The sequence below is a fragment of the Engraulis encrasicolus genome, chromosome 20, assembly GCF_034702125.1.
Source record: "Engraulis encrasicolus isolate BLACKSEA-1 chromosome 20, IST_EnEncr_1.0, whole genome shotgun sequence".
Classification (NCBI taxonomy): domain Eukaryota; kingdom Metazoa; phylum Chordata; class Actinopteri; order Clupeiformes; family Engraulidae; genus Engraulis; species Engraulis encrasicolus.
The window spans coordinates 49553068-49573067 of record NC_085876.1 but is presented as its reverse complement, the minus strand read 5'-3'; the positions used below and the strand labels follow the sequence as shown (position 1 = coordinate 49573067).

Genomic DNA, 20000 nt, shown 5'->3' with positions numbered 1-20000 from the left:
TCGTAGCAGTGAATTCGTGTGATGACCACAGCCACAAACAAGTTTCCTAATAAATCGTGTTTTCACTTATACAGTTCAAAAATGCATCGTTTTCAACCACATGGCCCTCCTTGATCAATCAGCGAAATGTCGAGCAATTTGGGGCTTGTTAAATGGTTATATTTATGATTGTTGTCAACATGGCATGTTCGGTGTTAGCTAGCTAGCTGTATACCCATAACTAATACATGGCTAGCCGCTAGGTCGGTAGACCAGGTGTCATTCCCATCTATTTAGTAAGCGACTTACAGACTTTCAAAGCTCCCAAATGTCTCGTTTTTAATGACATGGATCTTATTAGAATTTGGGGCCGGCATATAATACAAGGCTGGATACCTAGCTCTGCTATTGACGACAGGTTAGCTAGCCACTAGCGAGGGCCTCTTTGTAGGTGACGCGGCAACTTCCAGCCGTCGTAGCAGTGAATTCGTGTGATGACCACAGCCACAAACAAGTTTCCTAATAAATCGTGTTTTCACTTATACAGTTAAAAAATGCCTCGTTTTCAGCCACATGACCCTCCTTGATCAATCAGCAAAATGTCGAGCAATTTGGAGCTTGTTAAACGGTTATATTTATGATTGTTGTCAACATGGCATGTTCGGCGTTAGCTAGCCAGCTATCCATAACTTTCCCGGATTGTCGCTCCCAACGCAGGACGCTCCCCGGTCAGCTCGCTCCCACTAGCCAGACTATCGATCCCACCGCCATATAACGGAGCTAGTTATCTTTTTGATGTTAGTTTTTTGTTTCTAACCCTAGTTTTTTTTCCAAGACTAACCCTAACCTGGATACCTAGGTCTGTGTTGTTGACGACAGGTTAGCTAGCCACTAGCTTGGTAGACTCGGTGTCATTCCCATCTATTTAGTAAGCTACTCAAAGACTCCCAAAGCTCCCAAATGTCTCGTTTTTAATGGCATGTGTCTTGTTAGAAATTGGGGCAGCAATTTCCTTCTACACATACAGTAGTGGTCTGATAATAACGTGTGACTATCTGGTTCTGTAAAATGCTCAACTTAGCTTACCGAGCTAGTTTAAAACACCGAATGATCAAATGGTAATGTGTTGAGATCTATTTGTGCCCCATAAGTTCATGGTGTATTATTACACCAATCCATGTCAGCCACGAAATGTATTATCATCCAGGCTTTTTAAATTAAGTAAACACTTTCGTGCTGTACGTAGCACGGACGGACACCATGCTTCTTCTTAGAAAGTTTCCTGTTTACTAGGTAGCCCGGCCCCCCTCGCGATTTGATTGGCCCTGTCATCGGATAACTTTCAGCCTCGCAAAACGACCGGGGTCCGCTAGACTGCCCCCGGGAGCAAATTCAATTTGCGGTCGCTAGGGGCGTCTAGATTTCTAGGCTATACATACATAGCCTACATACATACATACATAGCCTACATACATACATACACTACATCTCATTGTGTACATGTTTGAGTCGTGGAACGACTGAAGACAGGCAAACGCAGCTCGTGGAGTGTCTCTAGTCATATGGAGTTGTTACTCTGACTCTTGTTTTGCATTAGGCTACTTGGTCTTCAGGGTGTGGATTTTTGGAGGAGACAGACTAATGACTGCTGTCTATGGGACGGTGAATTGAACACATTGCTGTGACTCTGTCTTGCATCACTTTGTCTTCGGGGCGTGAAGTTTTGGAGGAGACTGGTGACTGCTCATGGAATAGTGAACACATTGGGATGGTAGACACATTGCTGTGACTCTTTTCTTGCATGACTTGGTCTACTGCTGTGAATTGAATACATTGCTGTGACTGACTGCTGCGTATGGGGATGGTGAACTGAACACATTGCTGTGACCATGGCTGCTGCTGCTGCTGCTGCTGAAGACTTGCTGGCTCATCTGTGTGGATGTGTACGTATGACTCACTCTCTATATTGGACCATCCTTATACACAGCAAATGTTGCGGTGTTAATTCAACACTTACAGAGCTCATTTAAGTCCAAATGATGTCAAATCAACTCTCTAAGTGTTAACTGAGCACTGTAGAATTTACTGTGTATATACCACAAACAGGGCTCTCTACATTAGCACCAGTCAACCAGCCAAATGCTGGTGGAGCTTCAGTTTGACGGGTAGAAAAGAAACTGCACCAGTCACGTTGACCCATTGGTAAGAGTGTGTGGTCAGCCAGTAAGATTAACATCTAGGCTACTAGCTATTTTGACTGGTGGTGAAATAGGTCAATTTAGAGCTCCGACAACAACATAGTAGTATAAATTGTAGTCTATTGTAGATTGTTTACTTTTTCTTCTCTTGCCTACCCTAATGTTATGCACAGTAACTAAGTACAATAAATACACACTAGAAGGTGTTAAATCAACTCAAGACATAGTCTACTGTATATTGTTATTTTTTTCTTTTCTAGACTACTCTAATGTTATGCACACAGTTACTAAGTTGACCAAACACACAAGCAAATGTTAAATCGACTCTCTAAGGGTTGAATTAGCGATGTGTGTTTTTTGTAAGTGTGCTGTGCTGTACCATGAAAGAACTTAGTATCCTTCAGGAAAGACAAACAGAAAAGCTCTACTTTATTCTACTCTATTGTACTCTATTCTACTCTATTGTACTCTACTCTACTCTACTCTATACTCTGCTCTACGCTTCAGACAGTATGTCTCCTCTATCTGTGACACACTGACCATATGTATACACAAAGGCTAATTTACAGTTAAAAAAAAAACATGGCCGTATGCTTGTGATGTGTATACGTATAACTTCTACCCTTGACTTCATCTGTAAGCAGCTTATCTAGTGTAAGGGGTGGTGTAAAACATCGGTGGCTATTCGGGGAGAGAGTTTCAGAAGAGAAAGTAGAAACTCGATTTCCTGTTTCCATGTTGGCTTAGAGATAAGGACGAAATAACTGAAAACCAACTGCAGTTCAAGAGTTTCAAATATGTGTCAGCCTACTGTTTATCTTAACATCACATCGTCGCCGCCGTCGGAGGTATCTGTCAAAGTCAAAGACCGCACAACGCAGCCCCTTAATGCACGGCCTATCTCCAGTGGCACACTGTAATTGTCATTGAAAAGTTAACTACCATAGTACTACACTACTATAATATAACACAGGTCCTTTAGTAATGCACTACGACTTGGTCATTGCCAATCTGGTAACAGCAAATGCATAACACCGTGTCTTAACGGGTTAAGAAAGGGAAGTATGTAGCTGTGATGGTTTCTGTGAATAAATTCACTGTATCACCTTATCAAATTGACCTGAAAGAAAACCCACACAGGAGACAGAGATAGCATTTAAGATCTGCGGCAGAATGGGGGTCTTGCTCATAACAGAGGTGTTACAGCATTGAGACAAGCCCCCCATTCTGCCGCAGATCTTAAAAACACAAAAAGCAAAAGTCCTAACTACGGGTTACATTTTTTTTAATCACATTTTATATTTTCAATAATACATGTACAAATGCAGAGAATGTCTTAACAGTTTCTTCCCCTTGTGAACCTGCTCTGCGTGGGGCTGCTCGCAGTGAAGGTGCCCTCGCTCAGGGCCGTTGACAGCTTTGGCTGGGCCCAGGACAGAGTCGTCTGAAAGGGCCCCCCAGCCCCAATAATGAGGACCCAATTCTGGGCCCCCTCTCTCTCCCTGGGCCCGGGACAACTGTCCCCTTTGTCCCCCCCTGTCGGCACCCCTGGGTGCCCTCTCTCTGTTTCGCGGTGACTTCACATGACATGGTGCTCCGAGTCAGCACAACATGTGATCAGTCTGCTTGTGTAAAAAGATCAACATTGCACAATAGATGGATCCCCTCTCCTTGAGGACGTCACTGACTCCTTCTAATTTGTTCTGCCAATATTAGTGTATTAATGTTCTGTTGATCTCACATTGCATTAGGTCGTGCAAAATTATTTCTCTTAAACAGTGAGGGTTTTTTTTTAAGCATAAATCTCTTCGGCATGTAACTACTATGTGTTCTCAGAAAGATTTCTTTTATATATGTTTTTAGGGCTTTTTTGCCTGTATTTTTGACAGGACAGTGGAGGACAGACAGGAAACGAGTGTTGGAGAGAGAGACGGGGGAATGATCGGCAAATGACCCAGGCCGGAATCGAACCCGGGTCGCCGGTGTAATAACCCAGTGCCCTACCGCTAGCCCACGGCAGAACCTCAGTTAGATTACTAACTTGAACCCTGAACCCTGAGTTGAGGGCATGTCTCACAATCCAGGACACATTCCATTTCCTGCAGTGAGACGTTTTAATACGGTGGTCCAGTTGTGCAATCGATTTATACTTTTAGCAGCTCTGCAGTGGCCTAACGGTAGGGCACTGGGTTACTACGCTGTGGGTTCCTACGCTAGTGATCCGGGCTCAATTCTGGCCTGGGTCATAATTTCTTAAATACTTTTAACTATCACAATGAATAGGGACAAACTACAGTGTTTTGCTGGACATAGAACAACACAAAGAGACTTACTGTATACCAGATAGGAAGCTGACAGGGGGGACAAAGGGGTGAGTTGTCTCAGGCCAGGGAGACGAGGGCCCCAGAATTGGGTTCGCCACATCGTATACTGTATATACTATATATATATATTCATATAATGTATGTTCATATAATAATTCTATATGACAAAACCCCAAAAGGGGGCACTTTCAGGCCATAGCTGCCAGCGACCCTGAGCATATGAGCATTTTCGATAACGGACGGGTTGGTCTATAACAGACCGCTGTCAATGGCAACAAGACTTTTCACTGCTAAAGCGACTTTTCAACAAGACTCTAATCAGCTGCTGTGATAGACAACACCTGTTGTCCTGGCTACCTAGCTGTTAGCGGTGTTCCACAACTAAACGGCACTGTTTTGTTTTTGCGCAGCAACAATCTTTTGACATTAAAAACTATAATAGACTTAACATTAAATAGGCCTAAAGAAATGTCCCCGCCATGTGTGAATCATTTAAGTATATCCATATAATAAGCGGGTTAACTTTCGGCGAGTCGGTCGCTTTGTGGAATAGCAGCACTTCAGAGAGAACAAGACCCCTCCGCTCCGCGTCGGGGTCTAAAGATTCTCTCTGTCGTGCTGCTATTCCACGGTAGCGACCTTCTCGCCGAACGTTAACCCTTACATAAAGTCCGCTGTAGGGTATTAAGCCCCCTATGCAGGCCGCTGTAAGGTATTAAGCCCCTTATAGAGGCCGCTGTAGGGTTCGAGTGAACTGCACAGACCCCTGGGTAGCAGGGAAGCCGACAGAGGGGGACAAAGGGGTAATTTGTCCCGGGCCCAGGGAGACAGGGGGCCCAGAATTTGGTCCCCAATACATTGTATGTACTGGATTTGGGGCCCTTTCAGATGGTTTTGTCCTGGGCCCAGGCAAAGCTGTCAGCGGCCCTGCTGTGGAGGCTCAAAGCATTTCTTCACCCTGAAGCACTTTACTCCTTAATCCGTCAAGGAAAAACTTGTTAATACTACAAATGTTTTCTTTCATAATCTTATGAGGGTGGTCATAAAATGCTGCAGGAATGTGTGTAGGTAGTACATAGTAATGCACAATCATGTAGGAATATAATGTAGGCCTACTATACAAATATCTCTTTTGATCTCCTCAGGGGTCATAATACAAGGTCGAGATGGAGGACAGGCCCCGATCGGCACCACGGGATAGTATGAACGGAATAACGAGCGATGTGGAGTCCAATCTTCAGCCCTCCCACACGCCCACACTGCAGAACAGCAGAGCTCCTATCCAGAGCAATGGTAAGACCATTTTCCTCTATATCTGAACCTAACACAGTGTTATACATTTGCTGTTACCAGTATGGCAATGACTAAGTCGTAATGTATTACTAAAGGCAGAGAGAGTAGAGAGAGAGAGAGGTTCCATTGGCCCATTGTTTCCGGGTTCTATCATTGCAAGGGGGAGGGGGGGAAATCCCCCTTTAGGCAGACCTAAGGACTGTTCTATTCAATGCTAGGAGTATTATGACACGCCCCTTTAGGCAGAACGGAACCTGGTCATGTTAGGTGCCCATAGCAACCTATTACATTGGCATATCTCTATATACTTAAAGAATCTCTGCTAAAGGCCCTGTGTCATGTCATAGTATTGTAGTACTATAGTAGTTAACTTTCAATGTCTATTACAGCGTGCCACAGGAGGTACGGAGTGCATTAAGGGGCTAACCCATTTTGTCCTAAGCCCTTTTTGGGAAAGGGTGCCCTCTGTCTATTAAATCCTAAATATCTCAGCCTCTGAAGCACATACAAACATGAAATGAATTGCATTTAAAAGCTAGCACCCTCGTTTTGCCTTAGAATGTGTTCATTCAGCTCTAACTTACCCACATTTTTAATAACAACTCTTAAATCTCCAGAGCCTGTATCCAGCATATACAGTATGTGTCTCCAGGCTAATGGATTAAATTCTTATATATTATTCCATCACTTTATTATTACTGTTTTATCACTGGCCCATCACTGTCACATCACTCACCAATGTTAAATGCTCAGTTATTATCTTATTACTTCATCACTTTACTGTTATTGGTCCATCACTGTTACTTGTCTTTTCTTGCACTTTGATATTGGTCTGGAATTGTCAGCAGAGCTCCTATCCAGACCAACGGTAAAAGGATCAGGAAGCGCGCTCAACACCTTGTCTTCTTATACTTTACACTGGGTGCTTAACTTCGTCAATGACTGAACTCAAATCTCAAAAGTATGTGAATAAAGAAGCACAAATCAGATTTCTTTTTTCCATTTTTAATCGCCTCACATCACAGACGTTTCGGGCTTACACCCTTCTTCAGTGTGAAATGGCAATTCGCCATTTCACACTGAAGAACGGTGTAAGCCCGAAACGTCTGTGATGTGAGGCAATTAAAAAAGAAAAAAGAAATCTGATGAGTGCTTCTTTATTCACTTTCTTTTCAGACCAACGGTAAGACATACAGTTCAAGGCCTTGCCTTGACTCTAATGGTAGGGCACTGGCTTGCTACACAGGCAGGATGGTTAAAACTAGATGATTTATTCAGGTTAACACCCTCTCATCTTGCGATGCACTCTATCGGCTGTGTCAAGTGTGAAGTGTTAAGTGTGAAGTGTAACCGCATTTTTTGCTCCTCGCGATCATATCGTGTTGTTGCCAGGTGTGTCGTCCAGAGGGGTGAAGTGTGACTGAATCACCAGAGCCCCATGTATATAAAGGGGCCCACACACAGTCTGATTTATGTAGAGCAGTGTTTCTCAAACCTTTTCAGGCAGAGGACCACTTTGTCCCCCCAAAAATGTTCAGGGACCACCTGTCAACTGAATTTACAGTTAATGGGTGCTAATTTGACACTGCTCATTTCGCTTACTTCTTATGCACATTTACAAGCCTGTCTTATTGTGGTGAAAATATGACTTCAGCTATGTTAAGCTTTGTAACAATGTTAGAAATATAGCCTACTGCTAGCTTGTCTTGAAAAGTAGAAATCCCCTCGCGGACCACCTGAGCTGTGTCGCGGACCACCAGTGGTCCCCGGACCACACTTTGAGAATCACTGATGTAGATATATGGTTGGGGGGGGGGGGGCATTGGAGCTGACTGTACATACTCATAGGGCCCACAGTGTGCTGCTAGCTACGCCCCTGGGTGTCGCTGAGTAGTTGAACAGCCTGATTATCATGCAGTGTGAGGTAGCGAGATCTCGAGATGTTTCCTGTGGTCCGCCTTCTTCATTTGTCTTTGTAGCCTCTTACTGCAGATGGACTTCACTGTCAACGGGCCTTAATCACTCCTTGCTGAACAACATTGCTACAGAGAGCCTTAAGTTCACAAGTCAAGTGTGAAGTGACCACATTTTTTTGCTCCTCATGGCAGAGAAGCTGACATGGGGGGGACAAGGGGGTCAATTGTCCCGGGCCCAGGGAAAGAGGGGGCCTAGAATTGGGACATCATTACATTGTATGTATTGAGAGAGGGGCCCTTTCAGATGATTTTGCCCGAGGCCCGGTCAAAGCTGTCAGCGGCCCTGCTACCGATCTTATCATGTTGTTGCTGAACAGTTAGACAGCCTGATTATCATGCAGTGTGAGGTAGTGAGATCTCGAGATGTTTCCTGTGGTCTGCATTCTTCCTTCATTTGTCTTTGTAGCCTCTTACTGCAGATGGACTTGTCAACGGGCCTAGTCACTCCTTGCTGAACAACATTGCTACAGAGAGCCTTAAGAAACAGAGGGCTTGTCAACCTATTGTCATCTATTATTACATTCATTAAAGGGGTATGCCACTATTTTGGGGCTTAATACAGTTAAAATCGTTGGCTGGGGTTTATAAAGGTGGTAAAGTGTATTATTTTTCATGTAAGCCGTTGTCTTGCTTTAAGACAAGTTAAAAGAGGGAGCATGTCGCTAAGCTAGTGAAAGTCAATGGATCCGTGTAGCATGCTACATGCTACAGTGATCCATGACTTTCACAAGCTTAGCTACATACTCCTTCTTTTAGCTTGTCTTAAAGCAAGACAACGCTGAACATGAAAAATAAGACACTTTATCACCTTTATAACCCCCAGCCAACAATTTTAACTGTATCAAGCCCCCAAATAGTGGCATAGCCCTTTAACTTACCCTGGTTTATCTATTGTCATCTACCATTACATTTATTATTATTATTAAATGACATCCCATTGCACTTGGCAGACACTTCTTCTATCCAAAGTGACTTACATTCGAGGACATAAACATGACACCACTTGCAGACACAAAGGTCACAGGAAATACACAGAATAATAAGTAGGCTTTGTGTTTTTAGTGTATTATTAATTATTATTATTATAGGCCTACTATGTGTGTTGGATGTCAGGGTACTTTTTTGTCTTGTGTTGGATTTCAGGGTGATTTTTGTCTTTTTGTCTTTTGTGTGTACTGCAGGTAAGGAGGTGTGGGCTGTGTCCAGCTCTTCTGTCTTCAGTCCCAAGTTTGACCTGTCGCACTGCAGAGACCAGCTGGACAAACAGGGCTTCCAGGTGACCGACCGCATGCTCCACTTCACATTCTGTCTGTCTGTCTGTCTGTCTGTCTGTCTGTCTGTCTTTCTGTCTGTCTGTCTGTCTGTCTGTCTGTTCTCTGACTGTGAAGTGCCAACAATGCATGGTTTCTGTCTGTCTGTCTGTCTGTCTGTCTGTCTGTCTGTCTGTCTGTCTGTCTGTCTGTCTGTCTGTCTGTTCTCTGGCTGTGTATTGCAGGGGTGGGGAACCTTTTTCATCCGAGGGGCCATTTCAAATTCCTCCAAGGGCCCTCAAAGTCCTCACAGGGTCGCACTATGAACACAAACCACGATTCCCCCCGGCACTTTAGGCCTATATTGAAGGCAGCCACCTTTAAAACAGACCCCACCTTCTCTTGGTCCCCTGAATATAACGTAATTGTAATGCAAATGTAATTTATAAGATTCCATTACAAAATATGTTACATTTCATGTGAAGCTGCATAACATTGAAATGATGTCGGAGGCCGGATCAAACGGCCTCAAGGGCCATAAACAGCCCTCGAGACATACTGTAGGTTCCCTACCCCTGGTGTAGTACCAACAATTCATAGTCTCATGCTAAAATAACTCAACTGTTCACTAGGGAATGTTGATCATGGAGGAGGGCTGCTTCACTTTTTTCTCTTTAGCAGGTGCTCTTTGGCTCAAGGAAATAAAGTTTCTTAAAATTATGGTCAGACTTAGCTCCAGTTGTGGCTGTTGATAAGGTCTGCCAAAGATTCCAAGGCACACTGCTGGTGAAGTTAAAAAGCCTTTAATGAGATGGGCTGACGTGTTGCGACTACTGTCTTCTTCAGACCCTAAAAGAGTCTAAAATTCATAGTTTCCGTCCGTCCGTCCGTCCGTCCGTCCGTCCGTCCGTCCGTCCGTCCGTCCGTCCGTCCGTCCGTCCGTCCGTCTGTCTGTCTGTCTGTCTGTCTGTCTGTCTGTCTGTCTGTCCGTCCGTCCGTCTGTCTGTCTGTTCTCTGTCTGTGTAGTACCAACAATTCATGTTTTGTTGAGTTCTAGGGCAGTTGTCAAAACAGCCGTTCGTTCCTTTATCACTTCTCTAAATTACCACTTCCTTTCAAAATCTTTACAGTCACGACATACAGCATACTGTTGTTAAAGTCAAATTAGGACACATGTGAAATGTAGGCCGGCCTTGCCATGGCCTATACAGTAGCGGTGGGGCACTGGGTTGCTGTGCCGGCGACTTTGACGGTTTGGTTCGTTTCCAGTTAGATGCATTTTAAATGTCTGTATGAGCACTGTCTATGCACATACTGTCTTATGTCCATGTATGAGTACTGTCTATGTCTATACTGTCTATGTCCTTACCTAGATTAGTCTATGTCTGCATGGGAAAGCAAGAAATGTAATTTCAAATTCTTTGTATGACCAGTGCATGTAAAAGAAATTGACAATAAAACCAACTTGAACTTGAACTTGAACTTAGAGAACCATTTAGCAAATCAGAAATTGCATTGCAACCAAGTATGTTGCTACCTTAGTTAGCAAAGATGTTTTCGAGAAACGCTACGCCTTTGCTAACGACTTTAGCCATTTTGTTCGTTCTTAAGACCAACGTTGTAACCAAGGTCTTGAGTTGGTCTTAAGTTGTTCTTAAGTTGTTCTTAAGTTATTCTTAAGTTGGTCTTGCGTCTAAAGACCAACTGAAGACCAACTTAAGACCAACTTAAGACCAACTCAAGAGCAACTTACGACCAACTCAAGACTGACTTAAGACGGTTAGCAAAGACAAGAATCGAGAAACGCACCCCAGGTCTGTAGTCTTACTGTACCCCATGTCATTGTTTTTGTTTGACAGGTCCCGCCGCAGGACTTTGAAGCTCCTCTCCAAATTGCCCTCGGGCGTCGGTCTGTTCGGCGATACCTTTTCTTCAACTCCAACATCTTCAACTTCATCCTGGCCCCGGTAATGATTATGCAGCTATGCAGATTTTTTGAAGAAAATGTGTTCCAAGTTCAACATATGTTTTGCATGCGTTTGATGTCTGAATCCGTTTTGCATTCGTGTGATTGCCTATAGTACTTTATCCTTGATTGTCAGTGAACACAACATGGAAACTAGTGCATTATTATGTGTATTCAGAAAGCATCTGCTGTGTGTGTGTGTGTGTGTGTGTGTGTGTGTGTGTGTGTGTGTGTGTGTGTGTGTGTGTGTGTGTGTGTGTGTGTGTGTGTGTGTGTGTGTGTGTGTGTGTGTGTGTGTGTGTGTGTGTGTGTGCAGGTGATCTACTTGGTGCTGTGGTGTGCTGTGTACTCTACGGTGCACGTCTACCTGGTCACCCCGGTGACTGACTTCTGGGTCATGTGTCTGTGTGTCAGCCTCATCTCCGTGCTGCTCAGCGCCACCATCCTGCTCACGCTGCACCACAGCAGCAAAGAGGTACAGCACAGCCACACATCCTCGATGACATATTAAGATATATTAAGCCCATACTTCACGCTGCACCACAGCAGCAAACAGGTACAGCCAAACATCCTCGATGACATATTAAGATATATTAAGCCCATACTTCACCCTGCCCCACAGCAGCAAACAGGTACAGCACAGCCACACATTCTCGATGACAAATGTAGAGTTCAGATGCAAAACCCCCTAAGTGCCTTTTCAGAAAATAATCTTAATTCATTTTTATTTAATACAAAGCTATCAAAATTGCATAGTTTTTTATTTTATTCATGTAATATAACTATTTATATGTATTATCAAGTATGTGAATGTAAACCAAAACAGCAACGGGGTTCTCTAAACATATAGAAGTGCAGGTCTTCAGAAATGGAATTAGGGGGTTTTGCATCTGAACTCTTCAGATGTAGATATATTAAGCCCATACCTCACGCTGCACCACAGCAGCAAAGAGGTACAGCACAGCCACACATCCTCGATGACATATTAAGATATATTAAGCCCATACTTCACGCTGCACCACAGCAGCAAACAGGTACAGCCACACATCTTCTACATCTTCTGATACACCACAGCAGCAAAGAGGTACAGCACAGCCACACATCCTCGATGACATATTAAGATATATTAAGCCCATACTTCACCCTGCCCCACAGCAGCAAACAGGTACAGACACACATCTAATACATCTTCTGATACATTAAGATATATTATGCCCATACTTTTCAAGGTTCAAAGATCTTTGAACTTTTGCATCTTCTATGACAGTGCTTCCCAAACTTTTCCCCCGCCCCCTTTTGCATTTCAATGTGGTTCGCGCACCCCCTACGCGAATATTGCACAGCCGCACATTTTGGCCAATCCTCATTTCCAATCGACTTGATGATTTTTCTGCCATCATTACAATGGAACTTGTTGCATGTTATAAATTACACTTCATATGGATCCTTCCAGCATACAATTAACCAAACAATTAAAACTACCCTGTGCTCATTAATGTAGGATATAAAAAACACACATATCCACCATTGCTCTATTCAGCTCGCGCACCCCCTTGTGGCAGACCGCGCACACCACAGTTTGGGAAACCCTGTTCTATGACATATTAAGATATATATTAAGATCATACTTTTCCTGGATCCATGTGACGTCAGGTGAATGCCCCTTTAGGAGACCTGCAGGTTAGGAGCACATTGAACTGAATGTCTTGTATGATTTGTGTTATACAAATACAGTTATTGTTATCACATTTTCTATCATATACTTCAAAAGGAAAAACTGCAAAATGTAAAACACAAAATGGCTGATGGCACATGCTGTCTGTGCATGCTACTGTTCCCTAACATGCCTATGTATCTACCAGAGAGAGTAAAGAGAGAGAGGTTCCATTGGCCCATTGTTTCCGGGTTCTATTATTGGGGGGGAAATCCCCCTTTAGGCAGACCTAGGCAGACCTGAGGACTGTTCTATTCAATGCTAGGAGCATTATGACACGCCCCTTTAGGCAGACCAGAACCTGGTCATGTTAGGTGCCCATAGAAACCTATTACATTGGCATATCTCTATACTTAAAGAATCTCTGTATCTGCTGTGTAGATCAGCGCCAACACGGACGCCCGGCTGATCCTGGTTATATTACCTTACATTACCCACTGCACTGGGACCATGAAGGTAATTCTGAATTAAAGGTCTCATGTAAACGTATCCATTGTAATTGTAAAATGTCCATCTATTGTGTAGATCAGCGCCAACACGGACGCCCGGCTGATCCTGGTGAATGAGAGGCTGAGTAGGCATCGTCTCCTCATAGGAGTGGCAGACTGGGTCACACACTGCACTGGCACCATGAAGGTACGTTACACTACATTACCCACTGCACTGGCACCATGAAGGTACGTTACACTACATTACATTACATTACATTACACCCACTGCACTGGCACCATGAAGGTAACTTACATTACATTACATTACATTACATTACACACACTGCACTGGCACCATGAAGGTACATTACATTACATTACATTACAGTACATTACACCCACTGTACAGGCACCATGAAGGTACGTTACATTACACTACATTACCCACTGTACATTACACACACTGCACTGGCACCATGAAGGTACGTTACATTACACTACATTACCCACTGTACAGGCACCATGAAGGTAACTTACATTACATTACATTACATTACATTACACCCACTGCACTGGCACCATGAAGGTAACTTACATTACATTACATTACATTACATTACATTACATTACACTACATTACATTACACCCACTGCACTGGTACCATGAAGGTATGAAGGCAGTGAATTTTCCAGTTAATTCAACAACGTTGAGAGTGGAACCAACACATTATACAAATAAAGGCTAAAAATAAAACATTATACAAAAATAAAACATTATACAAATAAAGGTTAAAACTAAAAATATAAAGAAAAAAATGCACTCAGAGACTTCAGACCTCCGACAAGGACGCTGTTTGATAGAACATTTGACAATGCTACACCGTATTGTTTTTAAAGTCTTTCTGCTTTCTTTTTCTGGAATTAGAAACAGAAATGTCAACATTCATCCTATTCTGCAATGGTGAAGAATATTTTTAAAAATCCTGAGTCTGTATCGTGATCACCACCAACATTTTATCACTTGCTCCTTTGGTCATTTCCAACAACTGCACAAAGTTTCATCCAAATCCGTTCATAACCTTTTGAATTATTCTGTTGACAGACAGACAGACAGACAGGCAAACAGACAAACAAACGTGACCAAAAACATACGGTAACCTCCTTGGCGGAGGTATTTAACCCCTTAGTGCAGAGCATATGTTATAACCTTACTGTGCTAATGGCTATGTCTTAATCTGTTACTTAAGGCTGTCGTTACTGTCATAGCAATGTTGTTATGATGTAGTATGATGTGATGGAGTTAGTATTTTCAGCAGGTAGTGAATAGGCCCACCGGCGACCCCAGATACAGTAAGGTCATGAACTAGGCTGTCTTGATGTGTTTTCAGCTCTTCTGCTTGTACTGGGACCTGTCTCCGTGTGTGGAGGCCCTGGCTGAGCACCTGGAGGAGGAGGATGCTGGTCTGGGCTGGGAGGACCTGAAGGTATCCTGGCTTGACTTTATCAGGGGTTTTTTTGTTTAAAACCCTTTAGAGCAGCGCTATGGCTCTCTGTAATGTCATAGCAATGTTGTTATGATGTAGTTAAGCATTTTCAGCAAGTGAATAGGGTCGCCGGCGACCCCTGCTGCAGTAAGAGGCTACTAATATTTTTTTTTTTCAACTTTTTGTTTATTTATGTTTATTTGTTTACTATTATTTAAGAGTGGTATAGGAAATGAGTGGGAGAGAGGTTGGGAGGATCTGAAGGTAGCCTGGCCTGACTGTATCAGGGTTTTTTGTTTGTTTAATATACTGTATATATATATATTCAACTTTAGTGTGATAGGAAATGAGTGGGAGAGAGAGATGGGGGAGGCTCGGGAAATGACCCCAGTTGGGAATCAAACAGTGCCCAGCCGACTAAGCCTGTCCTGGCTGTATCAGTTTCACAGTAAAATCTGCAGTGTTAATTCAACACCCAGAGTACAGCAGGGGCCAACTGGAATAGTGTTAAAGGACAACTTCAGTCAATTTCAACATGCAGTTGTAATGCTCACATTACCCTGGACTTGTCAGTACCTGAGTTTTATTTATTTTTTTCTTCTTCAGCCTTTTCCGAGATCCTGGTCATTGTAATGGGGGCAGCGCTTTGTTTACATCTTTTTTTTTAAAAACGTTTTTATTTATTCCCAAAAACATCCAAAAGGTTATACATCAGCAGAGAACTAGCAAACAGCGGTACCTTTTGGGAAAATATTTGGAGCAGGCCTATGTTATTTTAAAAAAAATGCAAACAAACACTGGCAAACAAGGGCTGAGCCAAAAAAAAATGTGGCATCACCGGGTACTGACAAGTCAAGGGTAGCATGTGCAATACAACAGCATATTGAAATTGACTGAAGTGGTCCTTTAAAGGGACACTGTGCAGGAAACAATGCTGCTAACTATGCTGCTAATTGAAACTGTGTCGCCTATTGCCAAATTTGACCTTTTGTTTACTCAGTAATACACTAATATTTTGTAGTATGGCCCAAGTACAGTCCTTTTTGCAGCTAAGAATGGCTATTTCTGGAAATTCAAAATGGCGGACCATAGAGAAGATTCCCCTTTACATGTATGAAAAATGATTTTTTTCCAGTCATAATGAATACTTGAATTTCATGAAAAAGGTAACATTAGTGAATGGGTAGCATGAATTTTGGAAATAAACAACTAAAAATCTCACACAGTGTCCCTTTAAAAATGTTGATCCCCTGACTTGAGTCGGCACCTCTGAAATGTATTGTGTTGTGTACTACAATAGTATTGATCTGTATAGACTTACAACGCCCTGCTGTGGCAAAACAAACCCCCTTGATGTTGGACACAGCAGGGATGAGGCTTTGGCAGCAGCCAGGTAGTCCTGAGAAAGATCAATCAATACCCCAAAACAGACCCAGTGTCTTACCTGCCACAGTCCATTTGTGAGTTGGTACAAGGCCAGGGCTGGACTGGGATCTGAAAAGGGCCCGGGCACTTTTTGACGCCTGAGGGCCCGACACCAATGCCTAGCGGTATTTATGACATTGTATATAATATAGCCTACATTAAAAAGCTCACACGAAAAAATGCTTCATCACTACTCATAATAACCTTCTTAGGGAGATGGTCGCAGTGTACCCTCATGTTCCCTTCATCCTGCATGTGAGGGCTGCACTGGTCATCTCTGGCATAGCGGGCATTTCCCAGTGGGCCACGCACCCTCATGGGCCCCAACTTTCAGAAATGTGCAAAAAAAATTACAAAAAATGCGGGGCCCATCAGTGAGTTAGTTCTGTGCCGCTACGCGGTAATTATGAGCGGCCCCTTTAAGCCAAAAGTACCAAGGTGCTACAGGTCCTATATGTATGTATAATATGTATAGTATAACATGTATAACAATGCCATAAAAATATTAAATATATCAACTATCAAGTTGCAGATAACAGAGCTGAATTTAGACATATGTAACCATTTATGTTAAAATGAAATGTTTGTGCATTTTGACACGATTTCAGAAGCAAATGAAAAAGAGGATGTCTCATGTGACCTTAGTGACAGAGGTCACGACCTATGACCCAGATGACACACCGTTTGGCCGTGACGGCGACGAGCGTGACGAGGAGCGGCCCTTGCTGGGGGATAACGAGGACAGAGACGGCAGTACCACCTCCAGCCAGAGGGAGGAGACAAAGCTCACCAAAAACATCAGCCTCGTACCAGATCTCAGCAAACCCCCTCAGGTACAGAAGCCTACACAGTGACAAACGGAGAGTGACTGTTTCAGAATATTGCAGAGTTCAAGCATCATCTACACCTTCCAGCATTTTATCTGTAAAATCTCCTTTTTTTTTAGACAAGAAAAAAATTCTTGCATAACAGGGTGCCCTTTAGGTCATTTTTAGATGCAATATCCAGCATCATAATGTCCAAAAACAATCGCTGTTCTCCAGAATTTTATAATAATCATTTTGTATATTTTGCTTGTATTTTTCTTCTTTCTCTGCAGGACATAGCCAGACAGCTCCTGCTGACGTACAGCTCCTCCTACGTGAAGCTGCTGATCTCTGATAGGCTGCCCCGAGCCCCGAGGGGACGGGCGGCGGAGGAGGGCCAATCGCACTGCAAAAGGGACGTCTTGTGTCTGTGTCAGTACGTCAGGCAGAAGGTCCTACAATGAATGATGCGTCCATAATGTGAAGATTGATTGGGCACATCCCAGGAAAAGGTGCAGGACAGGACAAAGGCAGACCGCAGCTTCGGAGTGAGAGGTCCGCACACTTAAAATCCTCCTTGGGGCTTGGACACACACACACACGCGCGCGCGCACACACACACACACACACACACACACACACACACACACACACACACACACACACACACACACACACACACGGCTATCCCCACAGGCCATAAGTGACTTTCCTTTTCCAGGCTGTTAAAATTGCTGAGGCACCTGCATACACAGACCATTTTGTGTACTAGACTCTACAGTTTCCATTATTATATGGCTGTTAAGATTGCTGAGGCAGCTGCATAGGGACTCGTTGACTTTGAATGGAGCCCTCTGACGATGTGAGGAGGACAAACTGGCAGAATGGCTGGCAGTCACTGGCGACAGGCCAGGGTTGCATTTCTCAAAACCAAAGTTGCTTACTACATTAGCTACTTTGTTGTTTTCAATGCATTTTCCCATTGGCAACTACCGAAGTTGCTAACAGGCTAACAACTTTTCTTTTGAGAAAGGGTTGATGCTGCTGTTTCGGTCACTGTACATGTACCTCTGCTTCACTGCTTACAAGGCAACTCTCTGTGGAAAAAATATGACACTTTATTGTCACGGTGGGTGTGGAGGCCGGTTGGCAAAACAGCGATGGGCAACCTACGATATTCATTCATTAAACATTTTTGTGTTGTCTCACTTAGTAAGTGAAGAATTCTTGCACACCTCCTTGGTCAGGTGCGTAGGAGTGGAACCCCAAGGTCACCAACGTTAAAGCAAAGAAAGCTCCCGCACACCGTTCACATTTGCATGTTTTAATGCAACGTTTCGGTCTACTGACCTTCTTCAAGCAATTCAAACAAACAAATGGTTACAAACTTGGTTTAAAATAGTTCGGTTCGTTTGTGGTGTTGGACCAATCGGGTCCCATTCCTGAATGACGTCGGTCATTCACAAGGACGGAGCTCTCTGTCAGTGCATTAGGCGGCTGTCAGACCTGTCAGTCTCCAGTCTGGCCAATACCTGGAATAGTCAAGTCAAGTCAAGTCAAGTCAAGTTTATTGTCAATTTCTTTACATGCACTGGTCATACAAAGAATTTGAAATTGCGTTTCTTGCTCTCCCATGCAGACATAGACTAATCTAGGTAAGGACATAGACAGTATAGACATAGACAGTACTCATACATGGACATAGACAGTATGGACGTAGACATTGCTCATACAGACATTTAAAGTGCAAGACTGGACAACAGAAGACTTGTAGAGAACATACATTAAGAGGAGGTATTTTGTTGTTCTTTTTCCTAAAAGTCCTTTATAGCGTTCTGACATAGTAATAGTAGCATTTGAAGAAATAAATAATTAAAAAAGGTTTTTATTTAAATACACCAGCAGCAGTATGTGTGTGTGTGTGTGTTTGTATGTGTTTTGTGTGCGTGTGTGCGTGTGTGTGTGTGTGTGTGTGTGTGTGTGTGTGTGTGTGTGTGTGTGTGTGTGTGTGTGTGTGTGTGTGTGTGTGTGTGTGTGTGTGTGTTTAGTGCAGGTAGAAAGTGCGGTGTGCGTCTGTGTGTGTGTACCTGTATGTGTGTGTGTGTGTGTGTGTGTGTGTATGTGTGTGAGTATGAGTTGTGTGTCAGTGTGTGTATGTTTGGGTTTAGTGCAGAAAGTGCAGTGTGCTTGTGTGTGTGTGTGTGTGTGTGTGTGTGTGTGTGTGTGTGTCTGTGGTGTGTGTGTGTGTGTGTGTGTGTGTGTGTGTGTGTGTGTGTGTGTGTGTGTGTGTGTGTGTGTGTGCATGTGTATGTTTTGAGTTAGTGCAGGTTGAAAGTTCAGTCACAGATGTAGTAGTGCAGGTGGAATGTTCAGTCGCAGATATGGTGGTGGGGATGAGGGGGGGGAGCGTTGTCAGTGGCCTGGCTGGCTAGAGGCTGACAGTGAAGGGAGAGTGGGTTGAGTGTTCAGTATCTTGATTGCTTGATGCATCGTGCTGCTTGCAAGCCTGGTGGTACGGGAACGGAGGCGCCTGTACCTCTTTCCAGAGGGCAGGAGGCTGAACAGTTTGTGTGCAGGGTGGCTTGTGTCTTTGATGATCATCAGTGCTTTTCGGGTGAGGCGTGCGGTGTAAATGTCCTGCAGGGAGGGGAGTGGTACTCCAATGATCTTCTTCGCTGTGTTCACAACACGCTGGAGTGTCTTCCTGTTTTTCTCCGTGCAGCTTCCTCCCCACACTGTGATGCAGCTGGACACGACGCTCTCTATGGTTCCTCTGTAGAATGTTGTCATGATGGAGGGTGTAGCACTTGCCATAGGAGCGCGATTCAGTATGCGCACCAAAGACAGAGAGATTGGGTCTTTCTCAAATGCAAGGCCAGTGTCCTTCCAAGTGTATCAGCCTAATTAGTCACGCCCAGTGATTGGATACTTTTTGGTGAACTCTACAGAATATCCAATCACTGGGTATGACTAATAAAGGGTATCCAATCACTGGGCCTGACTAATTAGGCTGACACACTTGGAAGGACACTGGCCTTGCATTTGAGAAAGACCCATAGAGTGAGAGCGCACACGCGTGTTAGTGAGAGAGGTGGGGGGGAGAAAAAAATAATTAATTAACAGTAACAGTAAGAGAGCAAATGGAGATGGGCCT

The 20000-nt window shown here is 43.7% G+C and overlaps 1 protein-coding gene across 2 annotated transcripts in view; it reads left to right on the top strand.

The window, feature by feature from the left end:
• Nucleotides 1-17399, top strand: part of tmem268 (transmembrane protein 268) — an 18030-nt gene extending 631 nt beyond the window's left edge. Inside the window, exons 1-9 of one of the 2 annotated variants that reach the window (XM_063186067.1) lie at nt 1454-1922; nt 5647-5794; nt 8952-9046; nt 10880-10987; nt 11303-11461; nt 13226-13336; nt 14520-14615; nt 16649-16873; nt 17140-17399. In XM_063186067.1, coding sequence (XP_063042137.1) covers nt 5668-5794; nt 8952-9046; nt 10880-10987; nt 11303-11461; nt 13226-13336; nt 14520-14615; nt 16649-16873; nt 17140-17310 — 1092 coding nt within the window. In that variant the 5' untranslated portion in view covers nt 1454-1922; nt 5647-5667 and the 3' untranslated portion in view covers nt 17311-17399. Of the gene's footprint in view, nt 1-1453; nt 1923-5646; nt 5795-8951; nt 9047-10879; nt 10988-11302; nt 11462-13225; nt 13337-14519; nt 14616-16648; nt 16874-17139 lie in introns of those variants that run through there. The other variant, XM_063186068.1, reaches the window with a different exon arrangement.
• Nucleotides 17400-20000: the final 2601 nt, after the last annotated feature.